We start from the raw sequence: 17,842 nt of genomic DNA on the forward strand, positions 1-17,842 counted from the left end.
CCTGTTAGAGACATACTTTACTCCAAATACTGGCAACTTTAACTGCGCCGTAAGAGTACGGACTCAAATGCACACCTCACGTACAAAATCTTAAATACTGTGTAGCAATTACCTTCTACTTCACAAATATTTGTGTTGGTCTATCACATAAAATCCTTTAAACTACATTGAAGTTTGTGGTTGTGATGTGGCAAAATGTGAAAAAGTTTAGGGATATAACGTCAGAAAAAATGCCCGAAAGTTATCAATTTGTTTAATACAACTGGAAGAGTACCAGTAATTCAGAAGATTTCCAATACTTTTTAATATCTTGCATAAGACAGTCAGCAACCCTGAAGAAATTAGTGGAGCAACATGTGGACTGGACCAAAATGTTCACTAAAAGCCCAAAGAAAGATAAGCAGACAGGAATTAATCTGTTTTCTCAACCAGTACAGCCTAGTTCCTTGCAGAGAGGTCTCCCGCTACCCAGCAGTTTTCCTCTGGCTTTAGGCAGCTTAAACAACGAAGGACTGCAGAGTATCCCACCTTCTTCTCCCACTCGTTTTTTACAGAGTCAGCACTCTGATCAGATATCTTCTTCAGCTCCGCTATCTGCTTCTCTTTGCTCTCACAGATGACCTGAGATTCCCGCAGAACACTTTGAACTGTGGGAGAGTTTTCACACAAACACACAAAAGGGAGTCAGGTCTTTCCTTAAGTGGGAAAAAACATGGATGCAAATAGAAATGTACTTGTGGGAACCGATAGTGTCCGTAAGTTAACTGAAAACATGCAGAAAATAAAAGTAAGGTACAAAACTGAAACAGTTACTAAACTCTTTATGGAAAAAAGCAAAAATGATGTGCTCGTAGCGCAGACTGAACAGCACAGCTGGAGAACATCACTCTGCACCAGTACGGTCTGCTGTGGGATTTTACCTTTCTAGGCTTTTTACTCTGAGTGTTCAGAGACACTACGGTAAACATCCTTCCAGCTAACATTGCTATCACGTCACCTCTCACCTTTCTTTTCAAGCTTTCGGATCATCTCCTCAGATTCTTTCTGCTTAGCTCGGTACACACTCTTTATCTCCTCAATCTCACGGTTTTTTCGGTCCAGAATCTAGAGAGTGTCAGGAAAAAGGGACTGTTTTCAGGACTATACAGAAACAGTCAGGCTGTATTTTAGCATTAAAAGTGTGGTTTTGCTGCATTCTTTATCTTTGCCTAATTGAAGTAGGTTCAAACTTGCTAGTAGTAATGCAAATGTAAGAAATTGCATTTATTCATCTGTAAACCAAATGTTCAGCATGTCAGTATCCAATCATTCAGCTTTCGGTCTTATTTTTTTTATTTATGCTAATTGCCAGATAAAATCACATGCATTAGGAAGCACACACACAGCACACATGTAATGTATAAAACATCCCTAATAACGGTAATAACTGCTGAAAATGTGAGAGAGGTGTTTGTGACAAAGTAAGCATGAATGTAAAAGTGCTCGGATTACATTTTGCATCTATTTTAGACATTAACAAAGCAGTGCTAAATGCAGTGCATTTATTGCAACTGTTTTTCACATGCTACTTGATTTATTTCGGCAACAGATTCACAAAGCAGGCTGCCCTAAATATATGCCCAAACATGCCCATCAAGTCCATCAGATGAGAACAACTTTCATCTATTCATGCATCAGGTCGCATTTTAAGGGATAAAGTAAGATCCATCCATCTTTCCATTGTCTATCACTGCTCATCCAGAAGGGCTGGCGCCTGTCTATAGGGATCATTGAGCAAGAGGCGGGGTTTACCCTTTACTGGTCGCCAGTCCATCAGAGTGCAACACAGAGACACAGAACCAACAACCATACACACACACACTCATACCTAAGGGCAGTTTAGAGTGGCCAATTCACCTCATGTTTCTGGATTGTGGAAGGAAGCTGGAGTGCCCTAAGAAAATCTACGCACTCACATGGAGAACAAGCAAACTCAATGTAGAAAACCCAAGGCCGGGATAGGAACCAGGACCTTCTTGCTGCCAGGCAACAGTGCAAACAACTTCACCACTGTCCATAAAGAAAGATATTTAATTTTTATGGGCTTTAAGGATGTCTGACTGTATCAGAGATAAATCAAGACTGAAGAAGTGTTTCTAAATCCATAAGTAATGTGGATGTTTTTAATGTTGATTGTTAAAGACAATGAAAGGATTCATAATAATTCTTCCCAACTGATTACCCACCTTGCATGTTGGGGACGAGAATAATTTAATGGAGACTAACTTTCTCTAAATGCATGAACAATGCCTCTTTTAAATGTGGGCAAAATGCATCAGAAAAGAAAGACACAATTTGAAGGAATTAACCTGGATGGCATTAAATTGACCTCTGATAATAAAGTAAAAAACCTTGGTGTTATTTTTGACCAGGACATGTCATTTAAATCCCACATTAAACAGGTTTCTAGGATTTCCTTCTTTCATCTCTGGAACATTGCCAAAATTAGAAATATCCTATCGAGGAGTGACGCTGAAAAACTAGTCCATGAATTTGTTACTTCAAGGCTGGACTATTGTAATTCTTTACTATCAGGATGTCCACAAAATGTAGTTAAAAGCCTTCAGCTGATTCAAAATGCTGCAGCAAGAGTTCTGATGAAAATTAAAAGAGAGATCATATTTCTCCTATTTTAGCTTCCCTTCATTGGCTCCCTGTTAAATCCAGAATAGAATTTAAAATTCTCCTCCTCACATATAAAACCCTTAATGATCTAGCTCCATCATACATCAGAGATCTGATGGTTCCATATGTTCCTAACAGACCACTTCGTTCTCAGACTGCAGGTTTACTGGTGGTTCCTAGAGTCTCTAGAAGTAGAATAGGAGGCAGATCCTTTAGTTATCAGGCTCCTCTCCTGTGGAACCAGCTCCCAGTTTTAGTCCGTGAGGCAGGCACCCTGTCTACTTTTAAGGCTAGGCTTAAAACTTTCCTTTTTGATAAAACTTATAGTTAGAGTGGCTTAGGTTATCCTGAGCTATCTTCCTTATTTTTTACCTCCGCCTTCCTCCCTCCCTGTTGGATGGAGTAAGGGGGAGTCAGGTTTAGCCTAAACTGACTCAGTTATGAGGTGCAAACACACCCTCCATTTCTGCTACCTGTATGACCCCTTCTCTTTTCCAATGGTTATGGTCAATCTGAAAGAGAGAGGTATCCCAATCATTGTGGTTTTTAGTATAACAATGACCATCAGTGGGACCCTTTGTCTTGAGACGACATTGTTGTAAATAAGTGCCGTTTAACTAAATAATCTGAACTGAAACTATCTCTGTAGTTATGCTGCTATAGGTTTAGGCTGCTGGAGGACATAACGACCACTTTCACCCTCTTTGCTACATTCTCACACTACTCTCCAATTTTGCATTGTTTGCTGTTATTTCAGCTTTTAACCTTGTTCTCTCTTTTCTCTTCCTAGAAGCTACACCTGGCCTGGCTCTGTGTCTACCTGTGACACCTTTCTGGAGAGGGGAATCGCCCGAGCTTCTGCTGGCAACAACTTAATGCTCACCCTCTACCGATGATCCACATAGCCCTGTCTTTTAGTGTTTAACCCTTTCTCTCTCCTAGATATAGCGATTGACTGAGCTTTTACTGTGATTAACTCTATGTGCTCTCTTTCAGACTCTAACCTTGAAAACTGGCTCAGAGTTTATCTGTTCTTTATTTCTAGGTGAAACAACTAAAGGAGCTATATCCATTAACATTTACTTTTCCTTCCCATAGAAAGTACTTCTGGATCAGTGCTTCTTTGTTCTTTTTGTGTCTCTGCTCTGTTCTCTCTAACCCCCGGTCGGTCGTGGCAGATGGCCGCTCACACTGAGCCTGGTTCTGCTGGAGGTTTCTTCCTGTTAAAAGGGAGTTTTTTGTCTCCATTGTCACTACATGCATGCTCAGTATGAGGGATTGCTGCAAAGTCAACGCCAGTGACTGTCCACTGTCTCTACATGCTTATCCAGGAGGAGTGAATGCTGCAAGTCACTGACTGGATGCAATCTGCTGGGTTTCCTTAGACAGAAAAACTTTTTATCCAATTTGTATAAAAAGCTAACTCCGACTGCACTGTTCAATTGTTAGGATTAATTGGAATGTATGTACCTGACTGTTGTGAAGTGCCTTGAGACAACATGTGTTGTGAATTGGCGCTATATAAATAAAACTGAATTGAGTTGAAGGGACGGATCTGTCTTTGCGTCTGGGCTGAGACTTAGAAGAACACACAAACTCAAATTTAAAAACATTAAGCACACGCAAATAGGTGTGTAATTATAATTTAGGTGTGGATCTGCATAATATAGCAAACAGTAAATGTTATCAGAATTTTAATGTGTGCAAAATTGTTACAGCAAACGTCTGCTTGGGTGCATTATATCAGGCGTCATGCTATCAACCTCTGTTTGCAATAAAACATTTGGCCAGTTAGATGGTCTATTATACTCAAACTGATATAGTTCTTGGTGACCAAGATGCTTAAGTTCAAGGATAATGATGTGGAGACTGTGGGGGACAACAGAGTAAAACGTAACCGATATAATCATTGCTATATTCAACAAGGTAATGACAAAATGAAGCACCCGGGATAAATCATCCAATCAAATCCTTTAAGATACCTGTTCCTGACTTCAGCTTGTACTGGATAACTGCACAAGACAAACCACCTTGATGCAAACCCAAGATTGTGACCCCAACCAAACTCTGACAAGTGTGGGTTTGCTATCTAATAGATTTACAAACCATGCTTAACTTTTTTTAAACAATGGCGTGCACATAGAAAAATAAAGGAAGACTTTGTTCACATCAGAAACATTAAAATAAAAGAGCATTGCGCTTGTATTCATGACACATGATAAATAATATTAAAGATATTTCCTAAAAAAAGGAACTATACATGTTTTCTATATGTACATGTATACATCAGAACATTCACTGTATAATCAGAAAATATTCTTTATGCATTTCTATTCCTTAGGAGGCCACAGACAATCGGCGTAAAATAGCAGGTGAGTGAACCACCTGTCCTGAGGTGATGAGGTAAGCATCTGCTTGCTGCTGCCATCTGGGTGCAATTAGTTCAATTAGGCGACAGCGAGCTGCAGCTCCAATAATGGAAATACTGCAGATAACTTTCCTAGCACGTTAGCTCAGTTGCACTGCTTGGGAATTAATATGCAATACAAGAAAAAGTCTTTTCTGTGCAATAATTTAGACCTGGAACTCAAATCACTGGGAACTATGGAAAAATGAAATATCTTTTTACAGAACAAGTCTATACAAACAAGTTTTTCCTGTTGGGAATGGCAGAAAAACATAAGAGATGTGATTTTTTTGTCCGACTCTAGAAGCCAGTGACGCTCCTTATTAGCCAAGCCTGTCATCACCCTGGCGTGAACGGGATGGAGGAGATGAAAGGACGATTGAGCGCCTGGAGCAAAGGTCACGAAACATTTAGGCATACCCAATTTTTTTCCATTTCACCACCCCAAAGAGATTTTTGTTTTTCTTTTCAGAGTTTGGAACCAAAGGCGATGGCAGAGTGTCAGGTTGAGGCAGGGTGCACCCCACGGTGGGAAATGAGAGCATTTATGATCCCTTTCTGAGGCCTTTAGAAGAGATCCTAATGGAGAGAGAATCTAATGAATAAAATAGAGAGGAAGGAGAAAACTAATTTAGCATTACCAACAAAAGTACAATGATCTGCCAAAACATTATGATCACTGACAGGTAAAGTGAAATTTCTTTTATAGCAACAATATATGTTACAATGCAATATTTGACTGGGAAAACGTGTTCACATCTGCAAACCACATTACTTCAGATTAATTTAATCTTTTACATGTTCATGTAAAAAATACCGACAGTGAGACGTCCAACCACAGTTTAGGCAGCCAGTTTTTAAAATTCACAGTGTATTTAAAAATGTGCATGGCTGTATTATAGATCGTGGGTATTATTTTGGTAATATAAGAAATTTTGTCTTACCTAAAAAGGTTTATTCAGATGTGCTGTAAGACAGACCGCAACAAGAGATGCTTCCTGCCCACAGCCATCAGCATCTACAATGGATCTTTAAAGAAACCTGTATAATATCAGCTACAATAACATTTAATGTCCTGATGGGATGAATGAAGTATTTTTGAATTGAACTGAAAAGTTTCTGTTTTTAAATAAGTAAACAAGCACTAGTTATCAGGAAGTGCCTATTCCTCAATGAATGGAATTGGTCTTGGGACAAAAAATCCTGATCGCTTGTAAACAAATAAAAACATAAACCCACAAAGATGCACTTCTTCACTGAAACGAATCTACAATAATTAGGACTGTTCTCTAATCAGCCTCTTGATATCCACATGTCAACCATGAGTAGCAGCTAAAGGCGCCTGGAGATATCTGCTTTTGATAGGAATTGGCAAATTATTAGCTGTATTTGGAAATACTGAGAGGCCTTTGAAAATCTCAGTTAAGGTAAGGATCCATATTCTGTCACATCTGCCCCTGTTATAAATAATTAATGACCGATCTCTGCAGGAAGGCTACAAAAACTATATATATATATATATATATATATATATATATATATATATATATTACACACACACACACACACACACACAGGGGTTGGACAATGAAACACCTAAGAGCACAGTTTTTCTCAAAGTATTGAAATGCACACAACATTATGGGTGACATACCAGAGTTCAAAAGAGGACAAATTGTTGGTGCACGTCTTGCTGGCGCATCTGTGACCGAGACAGCAAGTCTTTGTGATGTATCAAGAGCCACGGTATCCAGGGTAATGTCAGCATACCACCAAGAAGGACAAGTATCAGGATGACAATGCACCAATACACACAGCAAGACTGGTGAAAGATTGGTTTGATGAACATGAAAGTGAAGTTGAACATCTCCCATGGCCTGCACAGTCACCAGATCTAAATATTATTGAGCCACTTTGGGGTGTTTTGGAGGAGCGAGTCAGGAAACGTTTTCCTCCACCAGTATCACGTAGTGACCTGGCCACTATCCTGCAAGAAGAATGGCTTAAAATCCCTCTGACCACTGTGCAGGACTTGTATATGTCATTCCCAAGACGAATTGACGCTGTATTGGCCGCAAAAGGAGGCCCTACACCATACTAATAAATTATTGTGGTCCAAAACCAGGTATTTCAGCTTCATATATATATATACACACACATATATATATATATATGATGAGCTTCAAGAGGTAGTCACCTGAAATGGTTTTCACTTCACAGGTGTGCCCTGTCAGGTTTAATAAGTGGGATTTCAAGCCTTATAAAAGTGGTTGGGACCATCAGTTGTGTTGTGCAGGAGGTGGATACAGTACACAGCTGATAGTCCTACTGAATAGACTGTTAGAATTTGTATTATGGCAAGAAAAAAGCAGCTAAGTAAAGAAAAACGAGTGGCCATCATTACTTTAAGAAATGAAGGTCAGTCAGTCAGAATAATTGGGAAAACTTTGAAAGTGTCTCCAAGTGCAGTCGCAAAAACCATCAAGCGCTACAAAGAAACTGGCTCACATAAGGACCGCCCCAGGAAAGGAAGACGAAGAGTCACCTCTGCTGCGGATGATAAGTTCATCAAAGTCACCAGCCTCAGAAATCGCAGGTTAACAGCAGCTCAGATTAGAGAACAGGTCAATGCCACACAGAGTTCTAGCAGCAGACACATCTCTAGAACAACTGTTAAGAGGAGACTGTGTGAATCAGGCCTTCATGGTAAAATAGCTGCTAGGAAACCACTGCTGAGGACAGACAACAAGCAGAAGAGACTTGTTTGGGCTAAAGAACACAAGGAATGGACATTAGACCAGTGGAAATCTGTGCTTTGGTCTGATGAGACCAGGTTTGAGATCTTTGGTTCCAACCATCGTGTCTTTGTGTGGCGCAGAAGAGGTGAACGGATGGACTCTACATGCCTGGTTCCCACCGTGAAGCATGGAGGAGGAGGTGTGATGGTGTGGGGGTGCTTTGCTGGTGACACTGTTGGGATTTATTCAAAATTAAAGGCATACTGAACCAGCATGGCTACCACAGCTTCTTGCAGCAACATGCTATTCCATCCGGTTTGCATTTAGTTGGACCATCATTTAGTTTTCAACAGGACAATGACCCCAAACACACCTCCAGGCTGTGTAAGGGCTATTTGACCAAGAAGGAGTGATGGGGTGCTGCGCCAGATGACCTGGCCTCCACAGTCACCGGACCTGAACCAAATCGAGATGGTTTGGGGTGAGCTGGACTGCAGAGTGAAGGCAAAAGGTCCAACAAGTGCTAAGCATCTCTGGGAACTCCTTCAAGACTGTTGGAAAACCATTTCAGGTGACTACCTCTTGAAGCTCATCAACACAATGCCAAGAGTGAGCGGAGCAGTAATCAAAGCAAAAGGTGGCTACTTTGAAGAACCTAGAATATAAGACATATTTTCAGTTGATTCACACTTTTTTGTTCAGTATATAATTCCACATGTGTTAATTCATAGTTTTGATGCCTTCAGTGTGAAGCTACAATATTCATAGTCGTGAAAATAAAGAAAACTCTTTGAATGAGAAGGTGTGTCCAAACTTTTGGTCTGTACTGTGTGTGTATATATATGAGATCGGCAACCATAAGATTCCGAAAAGTGCATTTCTATCAGCAGCCCTTCCCGTATTAACAATACGATAACCCCTAAAAAAAAAAAAAATCTGTATTTTCACTGTCTGTTCCCCCTAAGGATGTATGTTAATCTTTATGGCATATACATGAACATAAACTGAAAGTCACTCACAATCAGTATTTATTCGAAGACAGAAAGCACTACACAGAGTGATGCGTCATCCTGCCGATTGTGAAACATCGTAAGTGAAGAGCCAACTGGATTGTTTTCTTCTGTTTTGTTAAAAGCTTCAATGGCAGCAAAGGAAAGTCATGTGAGGATGAAATGGATTCCAGGTGTTTCAGCTGCAGTCTAGATGACAGCACGTACATTGAAATAAACCAGCTTTAGTGCTGCTTTCTCCATCTGACAAGAAGCCTTGAAGAGATAATTATTTCATTGGATGGACCAGAGAGGAGGAGAGGAGTATTGCTTTACTTTTCATTTTGCCACCTATTGGCTTTATGATGGGCACCGTGATGCAGATTCAATGGTTGTTAGAAGATTTGTCCATCTGGTAGAGAATCTAGGTTTTTTGTGTTTTATCTATTAGATCATTCTCTGTGGGCAAATACAAACTGTATTAAATTCACTCTTTGACATGCTCTTCTAATTTCTTACTAAAAGTTAAACATTTAAACTGAAAAACAGGTTAAAATCATCAAATAAAACTAGTGAAAAAAGTAGCTTCTAAGTTGGTGGGTCATGGCTTCATGTTTTTCATTCTTGCCTTCTCAACATCTGTATCATGTCTCTGCTGCATCTTCAGTTTCTCCTCCTGGTGCTTGGCCTCCAACACTTTGATCTTTATTTCAGTCTGAGAACACAGGAAAGATCATGTCATGCACAGGAAAAGAAAACACCCTCTTCACACCATGTCTGGTACTCTGTAATTTAGTTGTAGCTTCCAAAAATGGATGTGAAAACATCTGCAGATGTATCTGATGTACTGATTTCCAGGGACAGATTTTCATTACATTTGTGGATGTCATTCCAAAAACATTTATGCACACACCTTGAAATTTGTGCACAGGAGTGAATGGAACTGAAGGCCTGTTTATTTGGGGATTTTTCCATGTGTGGAAGAAATAAGGGAAGTAAAAACCTTCACATTAAAACAGCCACTAGAATGGATGCTGGAGCAAATAACAGCAAACATAAAAAAAAACCACTTTAATATAAAACTTAACTTGTTGGGAGGCAAATCTCTGGCACAGAGGAGAAAACTAATAAAGAAGGTGTGTGTCAGTTAAATGACTATGTAATATTTCTATAATAGTCAATCAAACAGAGATTACGGTTTTGTGTCAAATGTACTATTTAGAAAAGGATCAGTTTCGACATTGTGCTGAGAAAGTTTGGAGCAGATCTCCCTGAACTAAGTGAGCTTCTAGATTTCAGTCTCTTTAAACCCTACAAACCCAATCATGAATCACTCCAACCAAACAGTTTTCTCATATCATGTATTCATAGCAAATAAACAAGATTTAATTATTAACATTTACTTCAGGCATGTCCTGAGGGCCTTTGCTGTAAATGACATGGATCCAACTTGGAAAAGACCCACTCGAAAAAATATCCATACTTTTCACAATTTCTCAGGTTAAAATCGCAAATGTCTGTGCTTGTATTTGGGATTTTATTAGCAAATGAATGAAGTTTGTGGATGTAACATGACAAAACCCTGGATTTTTGCCATTTTAATACGGCTTTCCATTTACCTTGGAAGGTGAAACTCAGATCTGAGAATGCCGTTACATCCAACTCTTGCTGCGCTCCATTTTACACTCAGAAGTCAGAAATCCACCTTAGAAAGTTTGAGGTTTTTAGCTTAAAACCCCACCTTAAAATCTAATACAGCTTAAAACAACCTTACAGCTGCAGCAATAATGTGTATGCACACACACACTCACACAGTACTGTAAATCAGTAAGTGGAAATGTTTTTGTATTGCTAATACTAATAAGCTAGGTGTAGCAAATCCACTGGTTGTCCATATTGCAACTAGTGAACAGTTAGGTTAAACATTCCCAAATACTATCTCCTGACATCTGTAGTAGAGCTGAACAATATATCCCAAACATATTGACATTGGAATATCAGTGTGTGCCACAATGATATCACAAAGGACCAATAAGATTGAAATATTTGTTGGCTGTATAATTCCGTGTGTTGCCAGGAAAGTGTCAGGAATCCAATACATTCAGTCTGTGGGATGGAGTCTCACTGCCAGGAATACATACACTTGATACAAATACAATTCTTACACAGCTGAACAGGGAATAAAGTCTAGAGAGACAAATATTTTTCCGCATTCCATTTTCTTTTTCTATACTTACCTAGAACAGAAAAAGCTTAAATCAAATTCTATACTTTTCCAGACTCAATAGGATCCCTGAACCTTAACAACATATTTATCTACATTTCAACACACTAAAGCAACACGCTCACTAAAAGATGTTAACAGTACTAACAGAACAATGGGGGGTTTAATGAGATCATCACAGTGTTTTTTCCTGCTGACGGCAAACAAATAGAATCATTCAGCCTTGCCAGGATTCATTCCTGGCAAGTGGGAAAAAACTATTTAACCACCGAACAATGTCTTCAGTAAAAAGAGTAAATCAGATACATATCAGGATTGACTGCAAATATATCCATAACAGATGTAAAATTTAAAACATACTTTTCACATCCAGCCAAGATTTCTACAAACACATGTTCCTGTTAAAAATATTTCTCTTGCAGCAATTTTGGATTGGGAATGGTGAGGAACTTGTCAATTTTACCAACTTGGAATGAGGAAATCGATTTGCGGTGTCACGTGGGCTCAGTTGTAGAAGTAAGTGCACCATAAGCTGAGGCAGTCCTCGACGCAGCTATCCTGGGTTCAATTCCTGGCCCTGGGCCATTTACTACAGGTCTTCCCCTTCTTTCTCTACCCTACTTCCTTTCTAGCTAATGCTTAATGCCATTAGTGCCAAAAGAAAATGTGTGTGTACAGAGGAAATGCTGCATAACTCAGCATACCTTTTATATTGAAAAAGGCAACAAAACTCCTTAAAGAGAGGGCTTGCCTGTAAAAATCTACACTGCATCTTCTTCCCAACATTTTTTATGGATTTATCCTTCCATAACAAACCTTGTTACCTTCCTTAACTTATATACTTTTTTTTGATCATTGACAATCTTAGTTTTCCTCTTTTTTTCCCTAAAGCTGCTGTCTTTAATTAGAGGATGTTTCCCCTCACAAACACACAGCACATGGAAGCGCAAAGAAAAACCTTTGACAGAAAAACTGTCTGGTTTGTTTGCTTTGATGTCACCACTCATGTATAGTCTGTGTATCTTCTGGTGCGTTAAACCTGCAGCAGGGTGACAATGTTGCTCCTTTGAAAATGTGCTTAGGAGCATGTGCATGTGTGAGTGTGTGTGAGCAAGTCGGTGGTTAAAAACATCCCGAGGCTAAATCTTGTTTGTTCTAGTCATCAAAACCATTAACCTGAAAAATTCCCAAAATGTTACCTGGCACTGGGAGAACTCATTAGACCTTGTCTCTATCATAACTATCAAAAGAAAAATACATGATTTAACTGCAGTATTGTTTGTGTGTCTAAATATTGACAGAACACAATGAAGACATCAACAGCACACAACTAAATGTAGCCATGCTCTGGGACTGAAACAGTCGAAAAAACTTAAGAGCTCAAGTTATGCTCTGAAGTCAGCAATTCCCTTCTCACTTAGAGCCCCTTTAAAAATAAAAGTCCAACTAAAATGCAGAAATTGCCTTCTGGATGATGCTCCTCATTATAGCGCTTGAGCTACATTCAAACTGCATCCTTGACAGAGCTCGTTTAAGTGTTCGGCACTTTCTTCCTTGTCTTTTTTCTTCATTTAACACTATTTCTTGTGCAATTGAGAGGACCACAGGAGACTTGTCAGAGTAGAAAGGAAAAAGTCAAAAAGAAGTGAGAGTTAGACAGATGTGGAGAAGGAGGGAGAAAGCGTTGACTGAAAAACGAAACGTAAAGTAGAGACCTGATTCTAACGGTTCCTGAACAAAAAAAATAAAAAAGCTCATGTGGGGGTGTCACTTTCTTATCCTCTCTTCAAATGTTCTTTGGAGAAAGTTTGTCAAACTAGATCAGTGGTGTTTGAAACTTGTTTATAAAAGCGTCGGTGAAGGGAGGAGGAGAAGGAGGAATGTCATACACCTAAGGCTTCTGAGATGTCTTCAATCAGTCCCAACTGGGTGGTACAGCTCCTTCCCTTTTCTCTTTTTCTGAGTTGAAGCGAGCGCTGTAAGATGCCATGTTTTTTGACACTTCGCTTTTGAGAGGATGAGAGCAAGGGCGGGAAGAAGCAGGGGGTGGATGGGGGATGTGAGCAGAAGAGAGAAACAATCTATTTTTCTGTTCAATATCAGAATGCCATGTTGAGAGTGGGGAGGGGCTTTATGCTCAAGGGGGGATACGATCACAAAATTGTCCAGGAACTGTTTATGGTGGCAAAAGTATTCACCACCATTGCCATTTTTCATGTTTTGTTGCCTCACTACCTGGAATTAAAATGCACTGTTTGAGAGTTTGCACCATTTCATTTACAGAACATTCCAACAACTCTGAAGTATCATTTTAAGTGTAAAGCAAACAACAAACAGGACAAAACAACTGAAAGTGTCAGCGTGCATTAATGTCCCCCCGAAGTCAGTACTTTGTGGCAGTTACAGCAGCAAGTTACTTTGGATAATTCTCTCAGATTCCTGAAAAAAATCAGATTTGAGCATTGAGACCTGCACTGACCTGAAACAGTTTTCCAGTTCCCCCCCATGTTTCATTGTGGGGTTGACGTTTTCCTTCGGTGATGGGATGTGTTGAGTTTGCACCAGACATAACGTTTTCCTTGATGGCTGAAAAGTTCAATTTTAGACTCATCTGACCAGAGCACCTTCCTCCATACGTTTGGAGATTGCCCCCCATGCTTTTCACCAAGTCAAAACATGCCTTCTTATTTTAACTCTAGTAATGGCTTTTCTCTGGCCAGTTTTCCATATAGCCCAGCTCTATAGTCTATGGATTATTGTGGTCCTATGGACAGATACTCAAGTCTCTAATCAAATTAATTTGGAAAAAAATCAAAAAAATTATCTAAACAGTATATACATAGAAGGAAGATGTACATGATGATGTCAGCAGCCTAAACCTAAATTGTCATTCACGATGATTCCCGTCTGTGGAGATGTTCTCTGGTGTGCTGCAATTTCCTCTCTGTCGTCTCCATGCTCAGAGTCGCTCTCAGCAGAGAACTGAATCACTCTTAAGCTAGGAGTCCTTGCCAGGAATTTGTCGGCTAAGATAGGAGCTCTCTGAAAGGACTCTGAGAATCTTTGTGAATACGGGCCCAGAACTTTTTAGGGGCTTCATAGCAAATGGGGTGCATACATATCCACATACCAACTTAGACTTTTTTGGGCAGACCTTTCACATAAAATAATTAAGTTACAGGTCGGAAGGTCACAAAAGAGATAAAATGACGGGGTGTGGGGGGTGAAAACTTTTTATTTATTTAAATATTTATATTAATTGAAAAGAGAACAGAATATGGAAAAATATTTGCGTTTCTAGACTTTTCATCCTTAACGCATAAAAATATGGATTTCTTATCCATTCTCCATCCTCCCATCCATCTAGTCCTACCATTTTACCATTATCCATCCTTCCATTGATCTATTGTTTTTTCCATCCATCCATTTATATTTAAAGCCTGACCCATCTAGATATGGACTGAACTCTAGAAATTTAGTTTGCAAAAAGCCTGGAGTGATTAAATGAAAAATGTGTAGAAACCCTGTACAGCTCTATGCTACTTACTGAGGAGCAACTAGAGACCGTTCCCTCACCTAACAGCACATTACTTAACATCTCTCTGTCTAGATAAAAAGACTGGACCAAGATCATGGCTAAAATTATATGTACAGAAAGAGAGTATGAGAATGAGAGACTATCATTCAAATTATCTAGTATAAATCCATAAAGCACTAAGGTAACAAGAACAGAGGAGATATATTTGAAATAGTAACTTTATTATTATGAAACACAGTAAATCCCTCAAGGTTCCCTGCCTCAAGCACAATCTTGAAAGCCAGCTGCAGAACTAGTCCCCGTTAAAAACTACAGAGACGCACAGTTACCCTTTTTTAGCTTTCAAAAGCGATCAGATAAGACAGGCCATGGCCCTCTAAATCACAGGCTCAGAACTCAAGCTCCGTCCCAGAGGACTGTCAGATTAGAGAGACTGCATCATTATGGCATCAGAAAGCAAAGGGATCTGATCCCCAGTCGAGGGCTTGTGACCATTAGACCAAGACCGCTTGACACACATCTACGAGGCTGCTGCCATCTTTCCCTGAGGTCAGGTACCGAGGGAAAAGCTTCGAGATGGCCTGTACACCATAAGCCTAAAAGAAAGGCTGTGAGACTTTATCATTCTGTCAGTATCTTCTGTTGTCTCTAGCCTTAGGCGTACGCTAAGCTAAAACTGACTCATCAGTCACAGTTTAATTGAATTTCTAAATAAAGGCCCGGCCTTCTTAAAACTAAGCACTTCCAGAGTGTGCTGTAGCATTAACAGGTCTTTTGTGCTCCTGCAAGACAACATCCAGAACTCACCTATAAGCTGTCACATATGTCTAGGGAAAGACTATGGGGAAAGGCTCCACCTAAAGGCATGCCATGCACACATAGCCTCCCACTAAAGGGCATAAACAGTCAAGCTGTGTCAACACTGAAGGTGATTTAGTTCTTATTTTTAGTGAATCGAGTTGTCCATAGACATGGGGACTAAGGCTCCTACTCACGCTGTGGGCTCCTGAACACAATCTGTTGCACATATACACTTTGAATCCACTTTTCACTGCTGCTTTTCTGGTGGGGATTATGTTTTTGTACACATTTCAACAAATATTACTCCGATCAGTCGGGATTTTTTTGATCAAGCAACTATATCCAAGTAAAGATTTGGTTTTGAAACCGCAAAACCTTTTAGTCATACTGTGCTAGTTTAAAGTCCTTTTAAAGAAATCCCAAAGAAAGTGCAAGAGTTTTCTCCGGTTATGTGGAGCAGAGAGTATTTGGGTGCGGCCCCTCCTCCACCAACAGTATCTCACAAAAGTGGGTACACCCCTTTGTTGTGCATCATGTTTAGCAGAGGCTTCCTTCTCAGAAGACAGCCATGCAGACCCATTTGTTACAGCGTGTGGCGTACGGTCTGAGTACTGACAAGCTGACCCCCCCCTCCCCTTCAACCTCTGCAGCAATGTTGGCAGCACTCATCCATTTATTCTATAGAAAGCCTCTGGATATGATGCTGAGCATGTGCACTCAACTTCTTTGGTTGACCATGTTGAGGCCTGTTCTGAGAGGAACATGTCGTGTTAAACCGCTGAATACTAATGCCCACCGTGCTGCAGAGGTGTTGGTAATTTTCTTATAGCCTCAGCCATCTTTAGGTAGAGCAACAATTTTTATCTTCAGATTTTCAGAGAGTTCGTTGCCATGAGATGCCATGTTGAACTCCTAGTGACCAGTAGGAGAGAGTGTGAAAGTGATAACACCAGGTTTAACACACCTGCTTCCCATTCTCACCTGAGACCTCGTAACGAGTCACGTGACACCAGAAAGAAAATAATGGAAAAAGGCGTGTACACTCACTTTTGTGAAATACTGTATCTCTGCACACTGCCCGACAGCTGGCTGAAAGATAGGTACTACACATTTCTTTCACTTGCAAAAAAAAAAAAATATTTCCAGTCACAAAAAACAGTAATTTTGTGAAAACTTAAAGAGTGGCATCGATCACTTTGTCAAGGTAATGCTGTTTTAAAACTACAGTTAGCTATGTGCGACATCAGAGGCCTCTTTCAAAGAACAGAGCTGTCGATAAAGCTGAAAAGACCAGCGCCTCTGTGCTGCATCTGGTCACTTAATAATCACGAATCAACATGTATGCTTTAAAAAATTAAACCAGCAAATGGGAATATAAGGTGTGAGGTCAAACTCTGCAGGGGTCTAAATGGAACATTACACATGTGTCAAACACCTCTTAATCTAAAGGGTTAAACGCATCAGTGTCATCATGTAGTTCTACTTTTATCATAACGATGTACATGATGTATCGATCCATCTCAGAATGGTCACAAACACCATCTCTCACTGCTACATCACACAATATAAATACACAGGCTGTTTAGCTATTTATTTTTAACATTTTTATTTATTTATATTATATCCCATATGTATATAAATACATAGTCAGATACTTTAAGGAAATATTTAGCAAGAAGGTGTCAAGGGGAAAAAAAATCATATTGAAGGAAATTCACTCTTCATATGAAACTGAAACTTTGTTTTTCCAAACTGGATAACTGATCATTCCTAGTATAAAAACAAAAAATAATCATGATTGTAATTTTTTCCACAATTGAGCAAACCTAGTCCATTGCAAGGAAATATGGGTATAAGTCTCTGAGCAGTAGCTTGTAGTTATTTTGTTTTGATCAGAGAATCATAATCTATTTTATTGTCAAAATCAATAGAAACAGGGTATAATATAAAATCTTAAACTAAAATTATATGACATTGGAGCAATTTTATTATTTTTGTCCATAATTTTTCAATTCAACAATTAATTAGCAAGACACATATAGTGATACACAATGGTGTTGCAACATGGGTTTGAAATGGTTTATGGGTATGAAAGGGAAGCAAAAAGGGAGTGCATGGCAATGTGTGAGTGTGAAATGCAGATACAACTCAAAATACCTCCATATCAACAAGCACGTACTTTCTTCAGCACTAACTCTTTCCCTAAAAGGCACTGATTTAATTTGATGAACATAATCTCTGTAAAGAGTAAAACCGTTAAAAGAGAAACAAAATCTCTTAAGCATAAACATCCCAAATGTCGCCATTTACGGCCCCCTAATGATTCTATGCGGCGGGGTGAGGCAAATCTGGCCGAATCTGGCGGTTGATGTACATTTTTTTATTTTTAGGGGGAGATTGTTTTACAGGCAAATAAAATAAAATTTAATATATACGTATTATATAAATATATATATACTATATATATATATATATATATAT

The 17,842-nt window shown here is 39.3% G+C and overlaps 1 protein-coding gene across 1 annotated transcript in view; it reads right to left on the reverse strand.

Moving 5' to 3' along the window:
- Positions 1 to 17,842, reverse strand: part of LOC124864062 (centrosomal protein of 112 kDa-like) — a 176,086-nt gene that overhangs the window by 126,888 nt on the left and 31,356 nt on the right. Inside the window, exons 9-11 of the mRNA XM_047358676.1 lie at positions 9,427 to 9,513; positions 1,005 to 1,104; positions 529 to 647 (exon numbers count right to left, since the gene is read on the reverse strand). Of these exons, the coding sequence (XP_047214632.1) occupies positions 529 to 647; positions 1,005 to 1,104; positions 9,427 to 9,513 (306 nt within the window). The remainder of the gene's footprint in view (positions 1 to 528; positions 648 to 1,004; positions 1,105 to 9,426; positions 9,514 to 17,842) is intronic.

The sequence above is a fragment of the Girardinichthys multiradiatus genome, chromosome Y, assembly GCF_021462225.1.
Source record: "Girardinichthys multiradiatus isolate DD_20200921_A chromosome Y, DD_fGirMul_XY1, whole genome shotgun sequence".
NCBI classification, from domain to species: domain Eukaryota; kingdom Metazoa; phylum Chordata; class Actinopteri; order Cyprinodontiformes; family Goodeidae; genus Girardinichthys; species Girardinichthys multiradiatus.